Raw genomic sequence first — 19,762 nt, 5'->3', positions numbered from 1 at the left:
TCTCCACCTGTCACCTCTTCACTGTGGGAGCACAGGGAAGGTGGATGTCACGTTTCCAACCATCTGGGGGTTGGGAAGGTTGAGAGGGGTTCGCCATTCCTCCCAGAGAACCGGGACCCAGAAGGGGTGAGGCCCCGGGGGCTGTTGGGGAAAGCGTCGTTCACCCCTTCTGCCACTGTCCAAATTGCTGCCCCATCATCCCTGGCATCCAGTCCCCCACATTTTGGACTCATCTTCAGGGATGGCCTTTCCAAGTCCGGCCTGCTTTGGAGCGTGAGCCACGGGGGCCCAGAAATCCCATCTGAGTTCCTAGCCCCACGTCCCTCCCAGGGCTGGCTGGGACAGCTCAGCTCTCCCGCTTCCCCAGAGTCGATGCCCCCAGCAGGGAGATTTAGCAGAGGGTGGGAGCGGGATGAGAAAGGAAGGGCTGGAGATCGTGCTCGTTGCCCTGCCGGTGCCAGATGAAGGCTGTCAACCAAGGGCTACCAGGGCAAATTCTCAGGAACACCTTGGCTTTGGGTGGGACCTTTCCCAGAAAACCAGAGGCATCTATAACCCCTCTCTCTGCCTGGAATAGCTCAACAGGGCCAACAGCCCCTAAGAAATTGTTAATTACAGCACCGAGAGGCAGGCGCACAGCCGCACTCAAATGATCGGGGCTAGTGCGCTGCCGGTGCTTTCGGGGAAATGAGTCCTCTTGTCGTTGCTATGAACAGGCGGAGCCTTGGCAGTCCCACGCCCCGAATGCCAAGAACATGGTGGGGAGGGAGGGGGGAGTTTTTTTTTTTAAAAAGAAAAGATTCAACATCGCTTGAGTGTGATTAGAAGCTCCCTGCACACTGAAGTGTAGAAAACACCATCCTCAGCTGCCCTCGCGAAACCCGAGAAACGGCAGCTCTCCCCGAAGCAGATGACTCCTTTCTGTCAAACTTCTGTGGGATTCGAGTCCAAACAACATGGCATTTTGGGTAATGGATGCTATAATTAAAATGTGAGTCCTAAAAAACCTGTTGTTTTAGTGGGTGTTTTTAGTAATGGCTTTGTTCTACATGAAGATAAAAACTCCCTCACAAAGGAATTAATGTATTGCTTTAATAGGCTGCACCCTGAGTTAAGTTTTAAAATTTATGAGCTCTCTGCAGCATTGTTCTTTAAACAATGGCATTGTCAAATGCAACCAGTGAGAAGATTAAAGTTCTCCCAGCAGATTAAGTACAAATTATCTGTCCTCCTGTTTCAGCATCATTTGTTCATTTATCACATAACGTCTAGTATTTCTGGTCAGTGTCAATATGCTCTGCATCCTTGCCGTTAACAGATGTCTTCTCTTGCCGAATGAATTACTTTATGTTTCATGCACTGGTGGCCACAGATGTGTCACTATAGCAACATCATTAATTTCAGATCTTACCGGAAACATGCACTCCAATCAAACCTAATTATACCACATTGCTTTCTTGTCCCACAATAAGGAAACTATAATGCAATTATTGGGATACTGCGTTTTCTAGTCTGCCGTGGCCAATGAGAGAGCCGCTGTGATGGACGCCTCTTGTCAAAGGGCTTATCGATGAAGCGCAAACCCAATTTTCAGTCATACAAAGGGCTACCTGGCAATTATGTTAGGAACGGAGGGCTCCTTGGCCTCTGCTGTTAATTCTTAATCATCTTCACTCCCGCGCGGGCCACGGGAGAAGGAAGGGTTTGGCGAGCTGGGGGCCGGATCGTCTCTCCACGCCCAGGAGGGAGAATCCGCAGTGCCGCGCTTTCTCTCCAACGCAATCACCGGCCCTTCGATCCTCGTGCGAGAGATTAATCATCTGGGTGACCTTTAAGGGCCGAGGGATCGCTGACAGCCAACCACACCTCAAAGGGGCAGGAGACACGGGGGCAATGCTTCATTGTTTATCTCGGCTGCCCAAAGGGAAATTATAAATTGCTCACCGTTGTTCTGTTGTGTTATTTACTGACACGGGGCGAGTTGGCCGGGCAAATAAAATAGATGCGCCCGTTCCGTTCTGCCGCCAAAGGTTCCGCGGGAGCGGTGGCCTCCCGGGAGCGGGCGGGGTGTGCGGTGGGCCACCGGGGCCCCGAGACCCCCCGGTCAGTGTCGCTGCCCATTCCCGCACAAAGCAAGGGGCGGTGATTGTCACTTTTCTCCCCTCCTTGTGCCGTTGCCGTTTCTTGGTGGGTGGACAAGACTGTGAGCCCACTGTTGGGTAGGGACTGTCTCTATATGTTGCCAATTTGTACTTCCCAAGCGCTTAGTACAGCGCTCTGCACACAGTAAGCGCTCAATAAATACGATTGATGATGATGATGGACAGCGTTCGCCACCATTTTCCCAGTAAATCTGACACTGTTCAACTGTGACGGCGACTTGATTACTACTTATTTCCACCACTAACTGTCGATTATTTCTGTCTATCCATCCCCTTTAGATTGCAAGCTTCCAGCAGGGGAGTGATCACGTGTCTCGCCTCTTCTGTACTCAAGCGCTCAGTACAGTGCCACTCGGCAGGTTCTCAAAAAATACCTCTGATGATGATGATACAACTGTGCTAATCTCTTCGGACACAAAAGCTCGGGAAAGGTCTTGGTGCGGACGGCGGCAAAACTCCTTCGGACTGTACGATGCCCAGAAATGTTCTTTCCCAGCCGTCCGCCTCCAGGAGAGGGAAACTGAGGATCCTTGATTCCCTCTAACCTTTACCAAGTGCTGGTTATTAGGCAGGAATGCCCGGAGGAGGGGGGAGGTGACCCAGGTCACTGGGCTGGAAGCCCTAACAGTATTCAATTCGATCTGGCTTTGAAGGGCTGAGCACTTTTAGCAGTTATAATTGGATGGGACTTGCTTCTGGTGGTGTTGGCGAAGAGACTCGGTACTCTCCCCGCTCATCTGGAGGGGCAGTCTAGGGAAGCTGCTTAAGTCCATGGAGGTGGGGTTTAAAGGCAGTGGGTCTCACCTGAGGAGAAGCTCTTCGGTGGGCTGTAGAGCCCCTTGTCGGCAACCCGAGTTCCTGGGAACCCAAACACGGGGGGTGGAGGTTATATCCAAAAAAGAGCACTGCCAGCTGGCTCTTTTTGGCTGGTGGCCCCGCTCTGCTGCCCCAGCCGCTGGGGTTAGAACGATGCTCATCAATCATCATCAATCGTATTTATTGAGCGCTTACTATGTGCAGAGCACTGTACTAAGCGCTTGGGAAGTACAAATTGGCAACATATAGAGACAGTCCCTACCCAACAGTGGGCTCACAGTCTAAAAGATGCTCTCCTCGTCGCACCCTGAATCCCCCCCACTTTCAATCTGCATTAGGAGAGGGCCAGTTCTCAGGGCCGTCTCGTCTTCTGGCCTCGGCCGCTACTGGCGGAGGCACCTTACTGTCATTCTTACATTTATAAGGGTCTTTATGAGGTTTGGATGAAGCAGGGCTGAGCGGGGGAGTCATAAGTCCTGGGTTCTAATCCCTGCTCTGCCACCAGACTGTTGTGACTTTGGGCAAGCCACTTAACCTCTCTGGTCCTCGGTTTCCCCACAGAAAAATGAGGCGACTCATCCCCGTCTCTCCCAATTTGATAGGGATGTTGTAAGAGTAAAATGAATGATAATTATGGGTTGGCTTAACTGTACTAAGGGCCAGAGTAGATACAAGATCAACATAGCCCAAGAGGGAGGGAGAACACATTTCTTATCTTCATGTTACGAGAGGAAACTGAGGTGCCAAGAGGTTAGGGGACTTGTGCAAGATCACACAGCAGGCCAGGTAAAGCAAAGTGAACTGTTTCTCATGTTAAATGGAGAGTATAACTCGAGAGTAAAGGAGGTCAATGGACCTATAATCCCCCTATAATAGCAAAGACTGCCCTTAAATGGCACTCAATTGAAGTTAGCTACCACATAATTGTCATGAAGAATAATGTCAAGAGATGAGTTGGCTAAAACAATTCCTAAAGCGTCTGGGATTAGAACTCAGGTCTTCCAGTTCCCAGGCCGGTTTTCTCTCAGTCGCTTCTCCATGGCCCTGACTTGTCTTATAGCAAGGCCTGGAGCCGCCAGGAGCAAGTATGAGGGTGTGTGTGACTTTCAGGGTGAAGGTTTGCAGCTTTGCCTTTTTCTTCCACCTCATCTGTCTCTCCTTCTGGGGAAACAACATGAGGCAACTGATGCAAAAGACCCTTGTGAAATCAATCAATCACTGGTATTTACTGAGTGCTTACTGTGTCCAGAGCGCTGGGAGATTACAACGCAACAGAATTGGTAGACATGTTCCCTGCCCGCAATGAGAACTGGAGAAAACTGGCTTCGCTGATCTCCGAGGTTCAGCGCGGGCCTGTGCCTGAGGTGAGAAAACCGGGTGAAGTTTCTTTCAATGCGGGGGGGGCAAAGGGGTACGGAGGATCCCTGGGAACGTCCTCCGGGAGTGACAAGAGCTTCCGTTCACACATGATTTCACGGGACTGGGGCGAACGCTCTAATCACAGATCAGAGTTGAGTTCCCTGGGTCCTCTGTTTCGTCCCTGGGTCCCTCGGCTTCCCCACAGAAAAATGAGGCGACTCATCCCCGTCTCACCCAATTTTATCGGGATGTTGTAATAGTAAAATGAATAATAATTATAATATAACATTATAATATAATATTATAATAATTATATATAGACTCTTATATTATATATATAATATATTATATTACATATATATATAATATACATAACATATTATATATATTATATATAGACTCATATTATATAATATAATAATATAATATGTATCAAATTGTAATATTATAATTATATCAAGCGCTTAGTACAGTGCTCTGCACACAGTAAGCGCTCAATAAATACGACTGATGAATTATGGGTTTTCTTAACTGTACTAAGTGCCAGGGTAGACAGTCCCCTTCCCCACATCGTTACAAACACTAATGACAGAGAAATGCCCAGCTATGGGGCTGGGGAGGGGGTGCGGGGGAGGCATCCAGTAAAGATGCCTCATTTTATATATTGATTTTTAAAATGGTAAGTCTTTGGGAAGACTTGTAAATCCCCCCCCAAATAAAAATAATAGGCTCTTTGGGGTCAGTAATTGCAGTATTCAAAGGGGAAAGCTGAAAAGAGCACTTTTCTGGAAGTAGTATCGACTCAGCTATTAAAAAGGTATCCAACTTAGTAATGAGAAAATTTTAGTAGGACTAATAGAAGAAGTAGCACTGGCTGAGCCCTATTAGGACAGTGCACTGTCCTAGGCAGCTGGGAAGTACAGAAGAAAGAAGCGGCCCGTTCCCTGCCTGCAAGGCCCTTCCACTCTAATGGGAAGGACAAACATCAAAACACTTTCAACTAGACCGAATGGTCAAGATAAATAAATGAATACGGGTGACCTAGAGTGGAAAGAGCATAGGCCTGGGAGTCAGAGGACCTGAGTTCTAATCCTGCCTCTGCCACTTGACAGCTGCGTGACCTCGGGCAAGTTCCTTAACTTCTCTGAGGCTGAGGACCCTCATCTGTAAAATGGGGATTCAGTATCTGTCCTCCCTCCCACTTGGGCTACGGGCCCCTTGTAACTATCTCACTGCAAGCACTTAAAAATAACGCTATCATTATTATTATTACTATTATTACTACTACTGTTATTATTATTATTTATACATGGGTGCTGAGGATGGGTATAAATTACTTCATTGATTTTGGAGAGCTCAGCTCCGTTCTTTCTCTTTCTTAAAGAATAAACTATGTGAAAGCACCACATGAAAAGTTCCTTTAATAAATGAATTTCAGTACCTTCCTATGCCTTGATAAGGCTTACGCACTATGCCCTGAACCCTCATGTCCTCTTCTCCCACTCCCTTTGGCATCACCCTTGCACTTGATTTACACTCTTTATTCAACCCTTCCTCAGCCCCACAGCACTTATGTACCTATCCACAATTTATTTATATTTCATTCATTCGTTCAGTCGGATTTATTGAGCACTTACTATATGCAAACCACTGTATTAAGCACTCGGGAGAGTACGCTATAACAATAAACAGACACAATTCATGCCCACGAGCTCACAGTCTGTATTATAAAGACGGCATTTCTAGACTTTTAGTTGGTTGTCGGCAGGGAATGTTTCTACCAACTCTGTTATGTTGTACTCTCCCAGACTCTTAGTACAGTGCTCTGCATACAGTAAATGCTCAATAAATTCAACAGAGCGACTGACTGATTGACTCCACACTGGAAATAAGGAATTTACATTGCTATCAAGTGAGCTTCTTGTGGGCAGGGAACATGTCTGCCAGCTCTGCTGTGTTGTACTCTCCCAAGTGCTTAGCATAGTGCTCTGCACATAGTAAGCATTCAATAAATACCACTGATGATGACGGTGATGATGATCAATGACCAGATGGGGCTCATCAAGTAAGAAATGATATTTCAGTTTTGAAATACAGCGGAGAAAAAAAAAATACTCAGCTGAAGCCAAGCAGCTGAGTCGTTCTGTTCCTCTGGATGCCAAGGAGACTGATGGGGCTTTAGAGAGCAACCACACTGCCCTCACTCCCAATCTGGCCACCTCCCAAGACCTTCCAGTTCTCCCACGGGCAGGGTTCTGGAATAGCCAAGATTCCTGCCTCTGGGAGTCACAATGTGCGGGTTGGAGGATGATAGGTCCAAAACGTTTTTGGTCCTAAAACCAAAATGGTATCAAGGTCCTGGAAAGCAAGGTAATAAAATAGGTGACATCAGCACCCAAGAAACTTGAAGTTCTGGCTTTGTGACCTTGGGGAAGTCACTTCACTTCTGTAGGCCTCAGTTACCTCATCTGTAAAATGGGAATTAAGACTGTGAGCCCCATGTGGGACAGGGATTGTGTGACCTGATTTGAATGTATTTACTCCAGCAGTGCCTGGCACAAAGTACCTGCTTGACAAATGCCATTAGAAAAATGTATAAAATGAGGGTGATCAATCAATCAATCAGTGGTATTTACTGAGCACTTACTGTGTGCAGAGCACTGTACTAAGGGCTTGGGAGAGTACAATGAGTATCCACCCCAGCGCTTAGAACAGTGCTGTAGTACGTGTTTGACAAATACCATAATTATTTATTGTATTTTACAATTCAACAGAGTTGGTAGAAACGTTCTCTGCCCATGACAAGCTTATGGTCTAGAGAAGCAGCGTGGCTTAGTGGAAAGAGCCCGGGTTTGGGAGTCAGAGGTCATGGGTTCTAATCTCAGCTCTGCCACTTGTCTGCCGTGTGGCCTTGGGCAAATCACTTAATTTCTCTGTGCCTCAGTGACATCTGTCAAATGGGGAATGAAGACTGTGAGCCCTACGTGGGACAACCTGGTGACCTTGTACCTACCCCAGCAGTGCTTGGCACATAGTAAGCGCTTAACAAGTACCAACATTATTATTATTATTATTATAGCGGCGGGAACATCTTTAAAAGCCTAAGGCTCTTAAAATGGGGATACAAATCCTGGCCTCTCTCCACCTCACACAGCTGTGCTGAGGACAAAGTGAGATCACTTCAAAAAAGGAAAAGCATTGCACAGTTTCAAGGAGTTATTCTCACTGGCAATAACAAGAATTTCTTGCTGTTTCTGCGGAGCGAATGTTGCTAAAGCCTACAGCCATGACTTAAATTAAATGTTCCACTGGGAACCTAAAACAAACATCATCTTAAAACGATCTTAACATCATCTTAGCATCTGAAAATGTTCAAGATGCCCAGAGGTTGTCTAAGCAAAGAGGACGGAGAGTTCTGAACACGAGTCACCATGACAACAAGTGGCAAAGATGTTATTCTGCAGACACCCCCGATGCAAAGTAAGCCGAATGGTCTCCTCAACCTCTCCTGAGGCAATGGTGAATGATACAGGGTGTACCGGCTTTGGGGAAGGACGTGGACCCGGAGCGTGCCCGCTTCGGGGAAGGAACGTACCTGTTTTATCGGTTAGCAAATACACCAGGCGACCCAGTTCCTCGGGGATCGTGCTGGTCCGCACGACGGTTCCAGGGATCGTTTCGTCTTTCATAATCATCCACCCGTAGGCCGCTTTGCCCATGTCCAAGTTGACCCGTAAGCTGCAAAATAAATTCAGAGCGTCACCCCCGGGGTGCAAATCCGAGTTTGGGCCTCTTCTCGCCCGGCCAAGACTGGTTCAGGTTTGAATGACTAAACGTAGCATGTAAATGGCTTGTGGAGCGCCACTCGCTCTCTCTCGTCCCCGCCCGTCACATCTCACAGGGGCATGGAGTGCCACGAGTGAGCAGGTGAGCAGAGGGGCAGCTTCGAGGCTCACCGAGGCCCCTGACTGGAGGCCAGGTTTTTAAAGGTGGGCCTCTTGGCTCAGTCACGGGCCAGTTATCTTTAAGTAGGTCTTTCATTTCATCTTTTCTACTAACAGGGATGATAATAGCATCTTTTCGAGAGGAGCTGATGCTAAACCGAGAATAATTTAGGTGGCTCGGATGCGCTGACTTGGTCTATTTCTTTACTGAGGGTGGTGTGTGGTCCTCGGGGTTGGGGGTGGGTTTCAAGATTGACTGTAGCTCCTTTTGTTGGATTTGTTCAGTTCTTCCTCCTCCAACAGGGAATGGTTTAGCTCTGAGTCTTAACTAGCCAGCAGCTAGCAGGGGCAGCCATGTCACCTTCATCGCTTCCAAAGATGACACCTTTAGCTGGAAACCAAATTAGAGCAGCGCTCCAGAGACTTTAAAGGAATAATCCCGTGGCTCTCCAGGAGGGCCACCTTTTATCTACCCAGAGCAGTACTTGGAACATAGTAAGCACTTAACAAATACCACTGTTATTATATTATGATTATTATTACCCGAGGGGGCTAACTGGTCCTCCGGTGAGGGCGAAAGAATGGCCATAGAGAGCAATTCCGACATCCCTTGGGAAACTGGGCTCCTCGGCAGCCCCGACCTCCTAGCTCAACGCTACCACCTCTTCTTTCTATCTACACACCTGCTCCATGGAGCTGACCTGAACAACCACATGGCTCCTAGGGACTTGAGAGTGTGCCAGCAATTTTTTTAATCCAACGCCACCCTTTGGAAGCTAGAAAAGATCTGTACCTGTATTTTTTTTTTCAGAGAAGGCACTTTATCAATGATTTTGAGCGCCATTTTGGCAGTTGCAGGAAGATGGTCCGACCGGGTGGAATCTGTCTAAAGAGCGGTTCCAAAACACTCCCACGCACTCCAACCTTCTAGGACTCTGAGACTGTCGAAATGTCTGACTGTATTACATTTACCTTGAGGTTGGGGGAGATTCCCTGCACATCATTAAGGTCAGTGGACACCAGGAAACCACATGCCCACTCTATGAAATGCGCAGGAAGGGGAAGAAGGCTCTGAAAATTAGAATTCCGCATGCCGGACCTGAACAGCCACCTGCTTTCAGTCCTTGGAAATGCGGGCTCTGCTGATGAAACCGGGACATAAACTGGGAGAAAGGGAAGCGTTTACGGACAAAGCCATGCCACCGTCTACGGCTGCCTTTCTTCCCAGATTCCTCACTTCCTGTCCTGCGCCAAGCGCCTAGGGATTCTATCATCGCCGTCCGTTCAGAAACCAGCTAAGGGTTGGTGCTCAATTTCTGAACATCGAAGGGGCTCCTAATTACTCATCACACTCGGAGAATTTTGAATCCCTTTCCTCCATGGGATTCAGCAACTCACACTCTTCTAGATGATCCCAGGAACCAGACCACGAGGGACTGGGATCGGCAGGGCTGGCCAGGAACACCAACCCAGTTCCTTCTGCTCACCTGCCCTTCTCTTCCCTCACCTCTTATTCCAGTCATCCAGCGGGTAATGAAATTCTGAGAATTAACATTAATTGATTTCCGTGTGCTCGGCTCATAAAGGCAATGGAGATGGAAATAGTCCCTTCGCTTTAGATGTTCACAATCACATTAAAAAACTGGACATGTTCTGAATTTCTGCCTTGAAGATGCTACATAAACACAGGTTAGTGGCAGGCACCGATTTATCTCCTTTCTTCACTGCACCTCTTCGTGTGGCCGGGCGAAAGGGCAGCTGGGAAAATTAATGTGATTTGGCCAATTTTCGAGGGTAATGTTAACCTTAATGAACATGAACACTCTCCAAACAACCTTCTAAAACCCTCAGTCTGAGCCTTTGGGAAGAAATATACAACAAACATACCCCTAATACGGTCATGTCATCACCCCAACGCAGCTTACGTTTTAATTTGGCAATAAAAGATTCTAAGTATTGTAAAGACAGATTAAATACATGCTAACCATTTAAGATACCTATTCCTGAATGCTTTTGACCCACTAGTATTCTTCAAGGACTGTATCTGAAATGAATGTTCCTGTGCTATTGTTATGGCCGTGACCTTCAGGGAGGATAGATTGTTTACTAATCCTGCATTCCCTCTGAATCGGGAAGGTGCCGTTTGCATCCGCCTCAGTTGCCGCCCGCAAGGTGGTCCGGGATTGGGGTCCGGCCCGGGCCACTCCCATCCCAGTCACGGACAAGCCTCGAAGCTTCCGAGCAGGGCGGTTGTGAGTGGGACTCACGAGTACGCAAACGTGCGCGGCTTTTCTGACCCACCAGCTCTTTGATGCCAGGCTGCCTGTCCCTCCCACGTTCTCCCCAGGAGCCCGTTTGTTGCACCTAAGGTCCAGGTGAAAAATTGGTGCAGCGACAGTTGGCCTGGGCTAAGAGCCCACTGTTGGGTAGGGACTGTCTCTATATGTTGCCAATTTGTACTTCCCAAGCGCTTAGTACAGTGCTCTGCACACAGTAAGCGCTCAATAAATACGACTGATGATGATGATGATGATGCCGGGGAAGAGCAAAAGGAGAAGTCCAATTCTGAGGGCTCCCAACAGGAGAGTCACAACATATCCCCCTGCTCCGTGCTAAGCTCCTCCAGCTCCCTGGCTTGACGGCCTAGCCCAGGCGAAGCTAAGAACACCAATCAGTCAAGAAGAAAGTTAGACCTGCCAAGGGGACAAGGAGGGGCCCACAAATGCCCACCTCCCAGCATGAGAGTGGGGTCTGAGGGGGAAACCGGCACCTGGCTCTTCCAGGCATTTGGGGGGCTGCTGCTGGATCCTGAATCCTGGGCTTGAAGGAATGTGGCTAGGACTCCAGGTGGCACTGCATACTTTCCTATGGCCTGAGAATTAAAATGGCATGGATAAAAGCTAAGTGCTATGCGCTGGGTTAGGTACGAGGATGAGACTGGATACAGTCCTTGACCTAACCTAGGTCTCACAATCAATCTTATCCCCATTTTACAGATGAAAATACTGAGGTCAAGGGAGGGTATGTGGCAGAATAGGGACTTGAACCCAGGATCTCCACGACCCCAGTTCCATGCTCTTTCCATTAGGCCATACTGCCTTCTGTGTGCCTGTTCAATCACAGGTTAATCCATCTCATCCCCAGCCCCCTCCGGTTCTTGGAAGTATCAGGCTGAACAAGCTTTTAAATCTCAATTCAAGGAACAACCTATTTCTTTCAGGGCATTTATGATTTTCTTCACATTTCTCTTTTGAATCTGATAATAATAATAATTGTATTTGTTAAGCACTGACTATGTGCCAAGCACAATTCTAAGCACTGGGGGAGATAAAAGGTTACCAGGTTGTCCCAGGTGGGGCTCACAGTCTTAGTCCCCATTATACAGGTGAGGTAATTGAGGCACAGAGAAGTGAAGTGACTTGCCCAAAGTCACCCAGCTGACAAATGGCAGAGCCAGGATTAGAACCCACGACCTCTGACTCCCAAGCCTGTGTTCTTTCCACTGAACCAAATACCTCTAATGGCTCAGCCCTGGATACCCTTTCCCCCAGGGAGGCCCATTTGCTGGGATGGTTTAAGCTTAGCTGGTCTGCAGGCAGGAGGAATCAACTGGATGACCAGAGAATCCCACCAGCATGACGATGCCCCATTTAAAACCTGGCCATGTTACATCTGCAGCCCCTCTCGAAAAAGGGCTGAAGGCTAGGAAAGGAGAAATGAGAGGAGCTGGATTCTAGTCCCAGCCCCATCCTGTTGTGTGACCTTGGACGCATCACCTAACCTCTCTGGCCTCAGTTTCCTCATCTGTCAAATGGGGGTGGTAATGCCCACCTCTCCCTGCCTCACAGGGATGCTGTGAAAGGACAAAAGTGAGATTATTCGAATCAAGAGCCCCTTGGGAAAAAAATCCAACTGCTGTTCAGAGTCCAGTTACTACGTACGAATGGCAGGCAGGGCTCGGGAGGGGACGGACAGGATGGGTAGAGACAGGGCAGAGAGGTGGCACTGGGTCCAGTCTCGCTCGGTTCACCAAGGACACCGGAGAAGCCACATAAATCACCCTGCATTTGAAAATGCCATCAAACTGGGAAGGGGAGCAAGTCCAGAAAGAAAAAGAGCCCGCATGGAAGTTAGTGCAAATTGAGTGTTCGGAAGAAAAGGTAAAATAATGAGAATTGGATTTACATGTCTCAAGGGACTGTGCCTTAATTGGTCACAAGATGAACGGCACTGGCCAGGAAACAGATCTCAGAGTGACAGTTAAGCAGAAATTTTACACCATCACCACAACATCTCCCAGCAATTTAAACCTCCAATGGAAGAAAGGAACCCGATAATAAAAGAAGATGATGGGGAGAAGGAAAGGGAGATAATTAAGAAAGACACTAACAGTTCTACTTAAAACATACCAAAGAACTCAACTTCCCTGCAAGTCTAAAAGGCTGGAGACCGTCTTTGTGGACAGGCCAATGGATGCACGTGTCAGAGGCTCCCATTGGCCAGAAATCACTGGCCAACCAGCGGGAAACCTCCCTTTTGTGGCCACCCGTTGCCAGGAGAGCCAATAAAATGGTGCAGTGACAGGGTACCACCATGAATTTGCAGTCCATTTGCCCAGGGGTAGCTGCTCCAGAAGGCTGCTGGGAGCTAGAGTCCTGGCATCCGTGCCAGGATTGGACCACGCCACCCACTCCCTCCCTCTCTCCCTTCCTCGCTCTGTCTCTTGTGAACCAGGAAACCATGCCACTCCTGCTGGACTGGGACGCGTCCTCCAACTCTCTGATTCCCAGCATCCTTATTGCCGTATTTCTACTCTGTTTTAAACCTCCGGTTCTCAGGTTCTGGGGCAAAATCCCTGACTATAAAGAATCCTTTTCAGCAGAGAATTGACCTCCTGGTGGTATCAGACACCCTTTCTCTGCCCCTGCCCCATGCTGCCACCCCCCCCAGCTCAGGGCCAGGTCCAGGACCGTCTCTCCCGGTGACGCTGATCGCTATCCACCGCGCTCACGTCCGCACACTGGATTTCCACTGGAGGGGCCTTGAGTCCTAAGCGTGTTTCACCAGTTCTCTTCCCTGTGATGGCTTCCACCCCTCCTCCTCTGGCTCTGTCGCCTGGCCGAGAAAGAGGGTGAGAGGTTTCCGTGGGCTAAGGGTCCCCCGGCGCTGCCCCGCTGTCTCTTCTCACACCTGGGGGAACGGTCGGATGACCGTTGGTCCCCAGGACACCTGGCTGGCCCCATCCTCACCCAAACTAGTCCTGCGAAGCCAGGTCCCGACTTCCCCACCGCTGCCCCACTTCCACAGGCACTGCCCGACTTCTCCAATGTCCGCCCACGAGCGGGGAGGCCGAAGCTCCCGCTGAGGCTGGGGACGGTGCAGTTTTGGATGGGTGAGAGAAGGAGCTGGGGCCAGGAGGCTGGGAGGGTGCCTGGCGTGTTGTGGGGGGAAAGGGGCGCAGGATCAAACCCGAGATTGAGGGGCTCGGGGACTGCCCGCTAGCTGCAGAAGGAGGCTGGGGGAAGCAGGAAAAGCCGCAGCAGAGAGCGGCCACGGGAGAGGTCCTGGAGGCTGCTGCTGGGGCTGTGATTTGGATAAATGGCTGATGGAGAGGCCCGGGGCAGAGAACGCCACGCACGACTTCCCTCGCTGGTGACCCCGCTCACCCGCTCGCTCGGCTGTTAACAGTAAAAACCTCTCACATGTGGCCTCATCCTCGGGTAAATCCACTTAATTCTCCGCCCTGGCGAAACACCGATCGTTTAGGACCGCAGCTGTCAACACACGCAAAAATGACTTCTCGCCACTCAGGAGGCTGTCAAAATCTGTTTGTAATCAACAGGCAGTACCACATTATGTCCTCTGTCAAAAAGAAAAATGATGATGGATCGGACATTACAGGAACGCAGGCAAGCTTTTCCCTGGTAATCACCTTATTTCTTCTGCTGCAGAGGATGGGAGAGGAGGAGGGTCAGCGGAAGGGAGGAAGCTTTTCGGTTGGGAAAGACTCCTTTCCCCCACCGTCCTCTCTCGCTTGGCTGCGTGTTTCATTGCACACAGAACCTCCCCGTCCTCCTTTGAATGGCCTCTTTCCCCCGGAGGCTCAGGGAAGATAGTCGGTGCTTTGAGGAAGAACTCAATGTGAGCATTTAATCCCGACACCCCCGGAGAACTATTTCCACGCCATAAATGGGAAAAATCCTGCCGCTTTTAGCGGCATGAGAAGAGCTGTTCAAGTCAGAAAGTAACCGCCGAATTTCTGATGCTCTGGCCGGCCTTCGATAAGTCACAGAAAACATGCTCACTACAGTGCCTGAATCTCCCGAGGTTCTCTTGGATCTGCCTTTTGAAAATAGAGTCATAGCTGTACAGAACTGCTTCTACACAAAGGACAGATGCAAATTTTAGAGTACTAAGTAGGAATCGTACTTACTGAGTGCCTACCAAGTGTGAAGTGCTTACACTTGGCATTCAACATCCTAACCACAAGGTGCTTCCACTCTAACGGAGCTCTTAAGATTCATTCATTCATTCAATCACATTTATTGAGCGCTTACTGGGTGCAGAGCACTGTACTAAGCGCTTGGACAGTGCAAGTTGGCAACATATAGAGACGGTCCCTACCCAACCATGGGCTCACAGTCTAGAAGGGGGAGACAGACAACAAAACAAAACATGTAGACAGGTGTCAAGTCATCAGAACAAAAAGAATTAAAGCTAAAGGCAGATCATTAACAAAAGAAATAGAATAGAAAATATGTACAAGTAAAATAGAGTGATAAATCTCTACAAATACATATACAGGTGCTGTGCTTAGATGTGTGATGGTGTCACTAACTGGAAACAGACCAAGGTACCTGATGGTACAGAAAACACAGCAGGGTGTTGCTCTCAGTAATGGTCCTTATTATTTCTTTTTTTTTCCCTTTCTATTTATTAACCACTTTGCGTCAGAAACTGTTCTAAATGCTGGGGTAGATACAAAATAATCAGTTTGGGCACAGTCCATGTACCACATGGGGCTCACAGTCTTAATCCCCATTTTACAGATAAGGTAATAATAATAATAAAATAATAATAATAATAATCATAATAATAGCATTTGTTAAGCGCTTACTTTGTCCCAAGCACTGTTCTAAGCACTGGGGTGATACAAGGTAATCAGGTTGTCCCACATGGGGCTCACAGTTTTAATCCCCATTTTCCAGATGAGGGAACTGAGGCACAGAGAAGTTAAGTGACTTGCCCAAAATCACAAGCAGACAAGTGGGTGAGTTGGGATTAGAACCCATGACCTCTGACTCTCAAGCCTGTGTTCTTTCCACTGAGCCACGCTGCACAGAGAAGTTAAGTGACTTGCCCAAGGTCACACAGCAGACAAGGGGTGCATCTGGGATTAGAACCCGGGTCCTCTGACTTCCAGGTGTGCACTCTATCCACAAGGCCACGCGACTTTCTCAATGAATTCTTCTCCTTTAGAGATATCTGTGCACTGCGCACTGCCCTGAAATGGAAGTCACGGTTGGGGAGGTGAGGCCAGGGGCTGTTTTCGTGTTCAGGGAATTTTACGTGGCCAAACTTACCATTCCACCCATAAACTCGGGACTGGGGCAGCGGCCCAGTTGTTCAATTGTTCTGGTGAAGAGGCACATAATCTGTAGCCATATTTTAATTACGTTCTCCCTACCCAGAAGCCATTATCTTCGCATCTGAGGGAACAAGATTATGCTCTGATCCATTCATTTATGGTAAAAAAAAAAAGGGATTAGATCTCTTGATTGCTCTGGCTAAAGTTACTTTTATAAAAAATACTACAGCATTTCTAATACGTACCGCTCTCTCCATTTCTGTGGAGCAAAGAAAACCGATTTAGACTTAAAAGGGCACTAAAGAGCTTTGCCCCAGTTTGCTCCTGGAACAGGTGGCCACAAAGTGGCCGGATACACCTGTTTACAGCTTTCCATGGAAAAGAGAGCAATGAGGACGTGCTGATAACCTCTTTGGACGTCGGACGCTACAGTGACTATGACCGGTCAGTTGCGAGAGTCCTTTGCAGCACGGATGGGGAGGGTCGCATCGGCTAGTGGAGAAGAGGACGTCGGGGAGCCTCTTGGAGGGGTGGCCATCTCGTATTCTTGGTATGGCCAGCCCCCCAGGCCGCACACCCTTCCAGTACTCAGCTACGCCAATGTCTCGACTTCTGCCAGCCCCACCGAAAGTATCTGCCCTTAGTACAGTGCTCTGCACACAGTAAGCGCTCAATAAATACGATTGAATGAATATGCCCATCCTGGTCTCAGGCTGCCCCGGCCAATCACCAGAACCGGTCTGCAACTGATCACTCAGGGGGCTGACTCTTTTTCTTTTTCCCCCTCAGGGAGGGATGGCCCCCACGGGTGACAAGAGTGAACGGGAAAAGGAAAGCCCGTCAAAGGTCCAAGCACCATCCCGTAATACCGCCTGCTGCTAGATTCCGAAGGGTGTCTACTGGAGCTGTTGAATATTCTCTGGGAATAGTCTACTCCCCTAATGATAATAATAATAATAATAATTGTGATATCTGTTAAGTGCTTTCTATGTGCCAAGCGCTCTACTAAGCTCTAGGGTAGGTGCAAGATCATCGGGCCTCAGTCTAAGTAGGAGGGAGAACAGGCACTGAATTCCCATTTTACGGGTGAAAGAGCTGAGGCACAGAGAAGTTAAGTGATTTGTTGCAGGGTCACACAGCAGGTAAGTAGCAGAGGGGAATTAGAACCCAGGACCTCTCGCTCCAGTCCCAGGCTCTTCCCACTAGGCCACACTCCTTCTACTTAGAAGCCCGTTTGATTGTATTCAAACGGGCTTCTAAACAGTGGTCTGAGCATTGTTTAATCCGCCGTACCATTTAGAGAGCTAAGTAGTCTGCACAAATGAAATGACTGGACAGGTAAAAGCTTGTCTTAGAGCTATATGAAGCACTGAGATTTTAAATCGGGTTCAATTAGAAACTCTTGAAAACCCAGTTACGTTCCACAAATATCCACAACCTTTGGCCCACACAGACCAAAGGCACGAGCAGAAAGTAATGATGATGGTATTTGTTAAGCACTTTCTAGGTGTCGAGCACTGTTCTAAGCGCTGGGGTGGATATAAACTAATCGGATTGGACACAATCCCTGTCCCACATAGGGCTCACAGTCTTGATCCCAATTTTACATGAGATAAATGAGGCTCAGAGAAGTGAAGTGACTTGCCCAAGGTCACACAGTACCCAAGTGGCAGAGCCGGGATTAGAAACCTGGTCCTTCTGACTCCCAAGCCCGTGCTCTATCTAATGGGCCGTGGCTAAGTCTCACCTTCCGTGAGGCCATGATTACGTTCTTATTAATAATAATAATAATAATAATAATAATAATGATGGCATTTGTTAAGCGCTTACTATGTGCAGAGCACTGTTCTAAGTGCTGGGGGGGGATACAAGGTGATCAAGTTGTCCCACGTGGGGCTTATTAACACGGATATGCGGGAAAGGGGTTCAATCTCCCAGTGGAATGGGTGGGATGGGGACGCAGAGAGCCGTGGCTCTCCTGTGGGAATCATCACATTCCGGCTCTTCCCCCACCCCAACCCTTCCCCCCACCAACTTCCTGAGCGGATCGATTGTCTACCCGCTGAGGGTCAAGTATCAATTTCACCGGAGCAGCGGTGATCGGCGAAATAAGACGTCTCAGCTTCCTTTCCCTCTCCCCGTGGGCGTACCTGATGGGGATGATGTAGGAGAACAGCAGGAGGAAACGGAAGAGGTTGCGGTGCCACGGACCGACAAATCCCTGCAGGGTTACCATAACGACGGACAGGACGACCAGGGCCAGGAACAGGGCTTTGGTCAGCTGGTTCAGCTCGAGGTCCAGCAGACCCACCTGAAAGCAAAAAGGGAAAACTCAGCTTGCTCGAGTGGGCAGCCCTGGAGCCTCCCAGGTGGGAAGACGTGGCAAACGGGAGGTCTGGAAGGCTAGGGATGAGTGCACTGGGTGCCAGCCACCATCATCATCATCATCAATCGTATTTATTGAGCGCTTACTGTGTGCAGAGCACTGTACTAAGCGCTTGGGAAGTACAAGTTGGCAACAGAGACTTTTGCTCCTTTCAGCCTGGAACCTGTGCCTGCCGGGATATGCACAGACTTCCCTTGGATCACCTAACCTGGGTAAACTGTGGGTAGAATGTGGACGGGACATGGTACTGGGCACTTTTCTGCTAGACTGGAAGGCCCTTAAGGGCAGGGAATCATGTCAACTAACTCTGCTGGACCCTCCCACCCTGAGGCCAGCCTTGGCCCTGCTGTCCAGACCGGGCTTCTCCTGGGGTGTGCTGTCTTCTCATGCTGAGCACCCGCAGAAACCAGAAAGGACCATGACTCCCCATCTGGTGGGCTGCCCGGAGGGGGCTGGTGTCCCCTTTCCAGGATGCCACTGGTGGTCCCCTGATCGTCCCACTGAAGTCACACCCATCTGCATTGTAGGCAAGTTGTGTAGTCCCTTCTCCTCCTCCAATCTGTGTGTCTTCTACTCCTCTACAGGGAAAATGCTTTGGGGTGGGAGATGGGCTGGTAGCTTGATCCCAGATGGGAGGTGCTTCCCCACAGCACCTGTATATAGGTATATATGTTTGTACATATTTATTACTCTATTTATTTATTTATTTTACTTGTACATATCTATTCTATTTATTTTATTTTGTTAGTATGTTTGGTTTTGTTCTCTGTCTCCCCCTTTTAGACTGTGAGCCCACTGTTGGGTAGGGACTGTCTCTATATGTTGCCAACTTGGACTTCCCAAGCGCTTAGTACAGTGCTCTGCACACAGTAAGCGCTCAATAAATACTATTGATTGATTGAGGAGGGCAGAAGGGGCAGCCCGTGGGCTGATGGGAAACTCTCACCCTTCCTGGGCAGAGTCATTCAATCAATGGTATTTACTGAGCATTTACTGTGTGCTTGGGAGAGTACAACATAACAGAGTTGGTAGACACCTTCCCTGTCCACAACATGCTTACAGTCTAGAGGGGGAAACAGATATTAACATAAATAAATTATAGATATGTACTTAAGTGCTGTGGGGGTGAGGGAGGGGTGAATAAAGGGGGGAAATCCAAGTGCAAGGGTGATGCAGAAGGAGGGGGGGAGAAGAGGAAATGAGTCTGAATCTTTGGGTCCTGAAGCTAGCCTAGAGGACTGGGACCTTTCAGGTTGGGGGCTGCACGTAAGACTTCGAGACCCAAAACACAGGCCTGAGGCTAGGGTTGTCCCCTCCGCCCTCAAAGCACCCTGATGTGGGCTGCAATGACCAAGCTTCCAGGACCTAGAGGGGGCCCTCTTGAAACCCGGCAAAGCAACACTCTGGCAATGTGGGCAGGAAGGAGCCCTGGTGGGAGGTGCCGTCCCAACCCCTCCTGGCCCTTCTGGTGATGATATCTGTTACATGCTACCCAGGGGCTAGGCAC

General features: G+C 48.9%; 1 protein-coding gene across 6 annotated transcripts in view; it reads right to left on the bottom strand.

Annotated features, from left to right (window-relative positions):
* Positions 1-19,762, bottom strand: part of ATP9B (ATPase phospholipid transporting 9B (putative)) — a 211,259-nt gene that overhangs the window by 37,455 nt on the left and 154,042 nt on the right. For all 6 annotated transcript variants that reach the window (XM_038771100.1, XM_038771101.1, XM_038771103.1 and 3 more), the window contains 2 exons: positions 18,020-18,180; positions 7,933-8,075 (listed from right to left, as the gene is read on the bottom strand). In XM_038771100.1, coding sequence (XP_038627028.1) covers positions 7,933-8,075; positions 18,020-18,180 — 304 coding nt within the window. The remainder of the gene's footprint in view (positions 1-7,932; positions 8,076-18,019; positions 18,181-19,762) is intronic.

This window comes from Tachyglossus aculeatus, chromosome X2, assembly GCF_015852505.1.
Source record: "Tachyglossus aculeatus isolate mTacAcu1 chromosome X2, mTacAcu1.pri, whole genome shotgun sequence".
In the NCBI taxonomy this organism is placed as follows: domain Eukaryota; kingdom Metazoa; phylum Chordata; class Mammalia; order Monotremata; family Tachyglossidae; genus Tachyglossus; species Tachyglossus aculeatus.
Note: the sequence above shows the minus strand (reverse complement) of the source record. Positions and strands in the feature narration are given on the sequence as shown.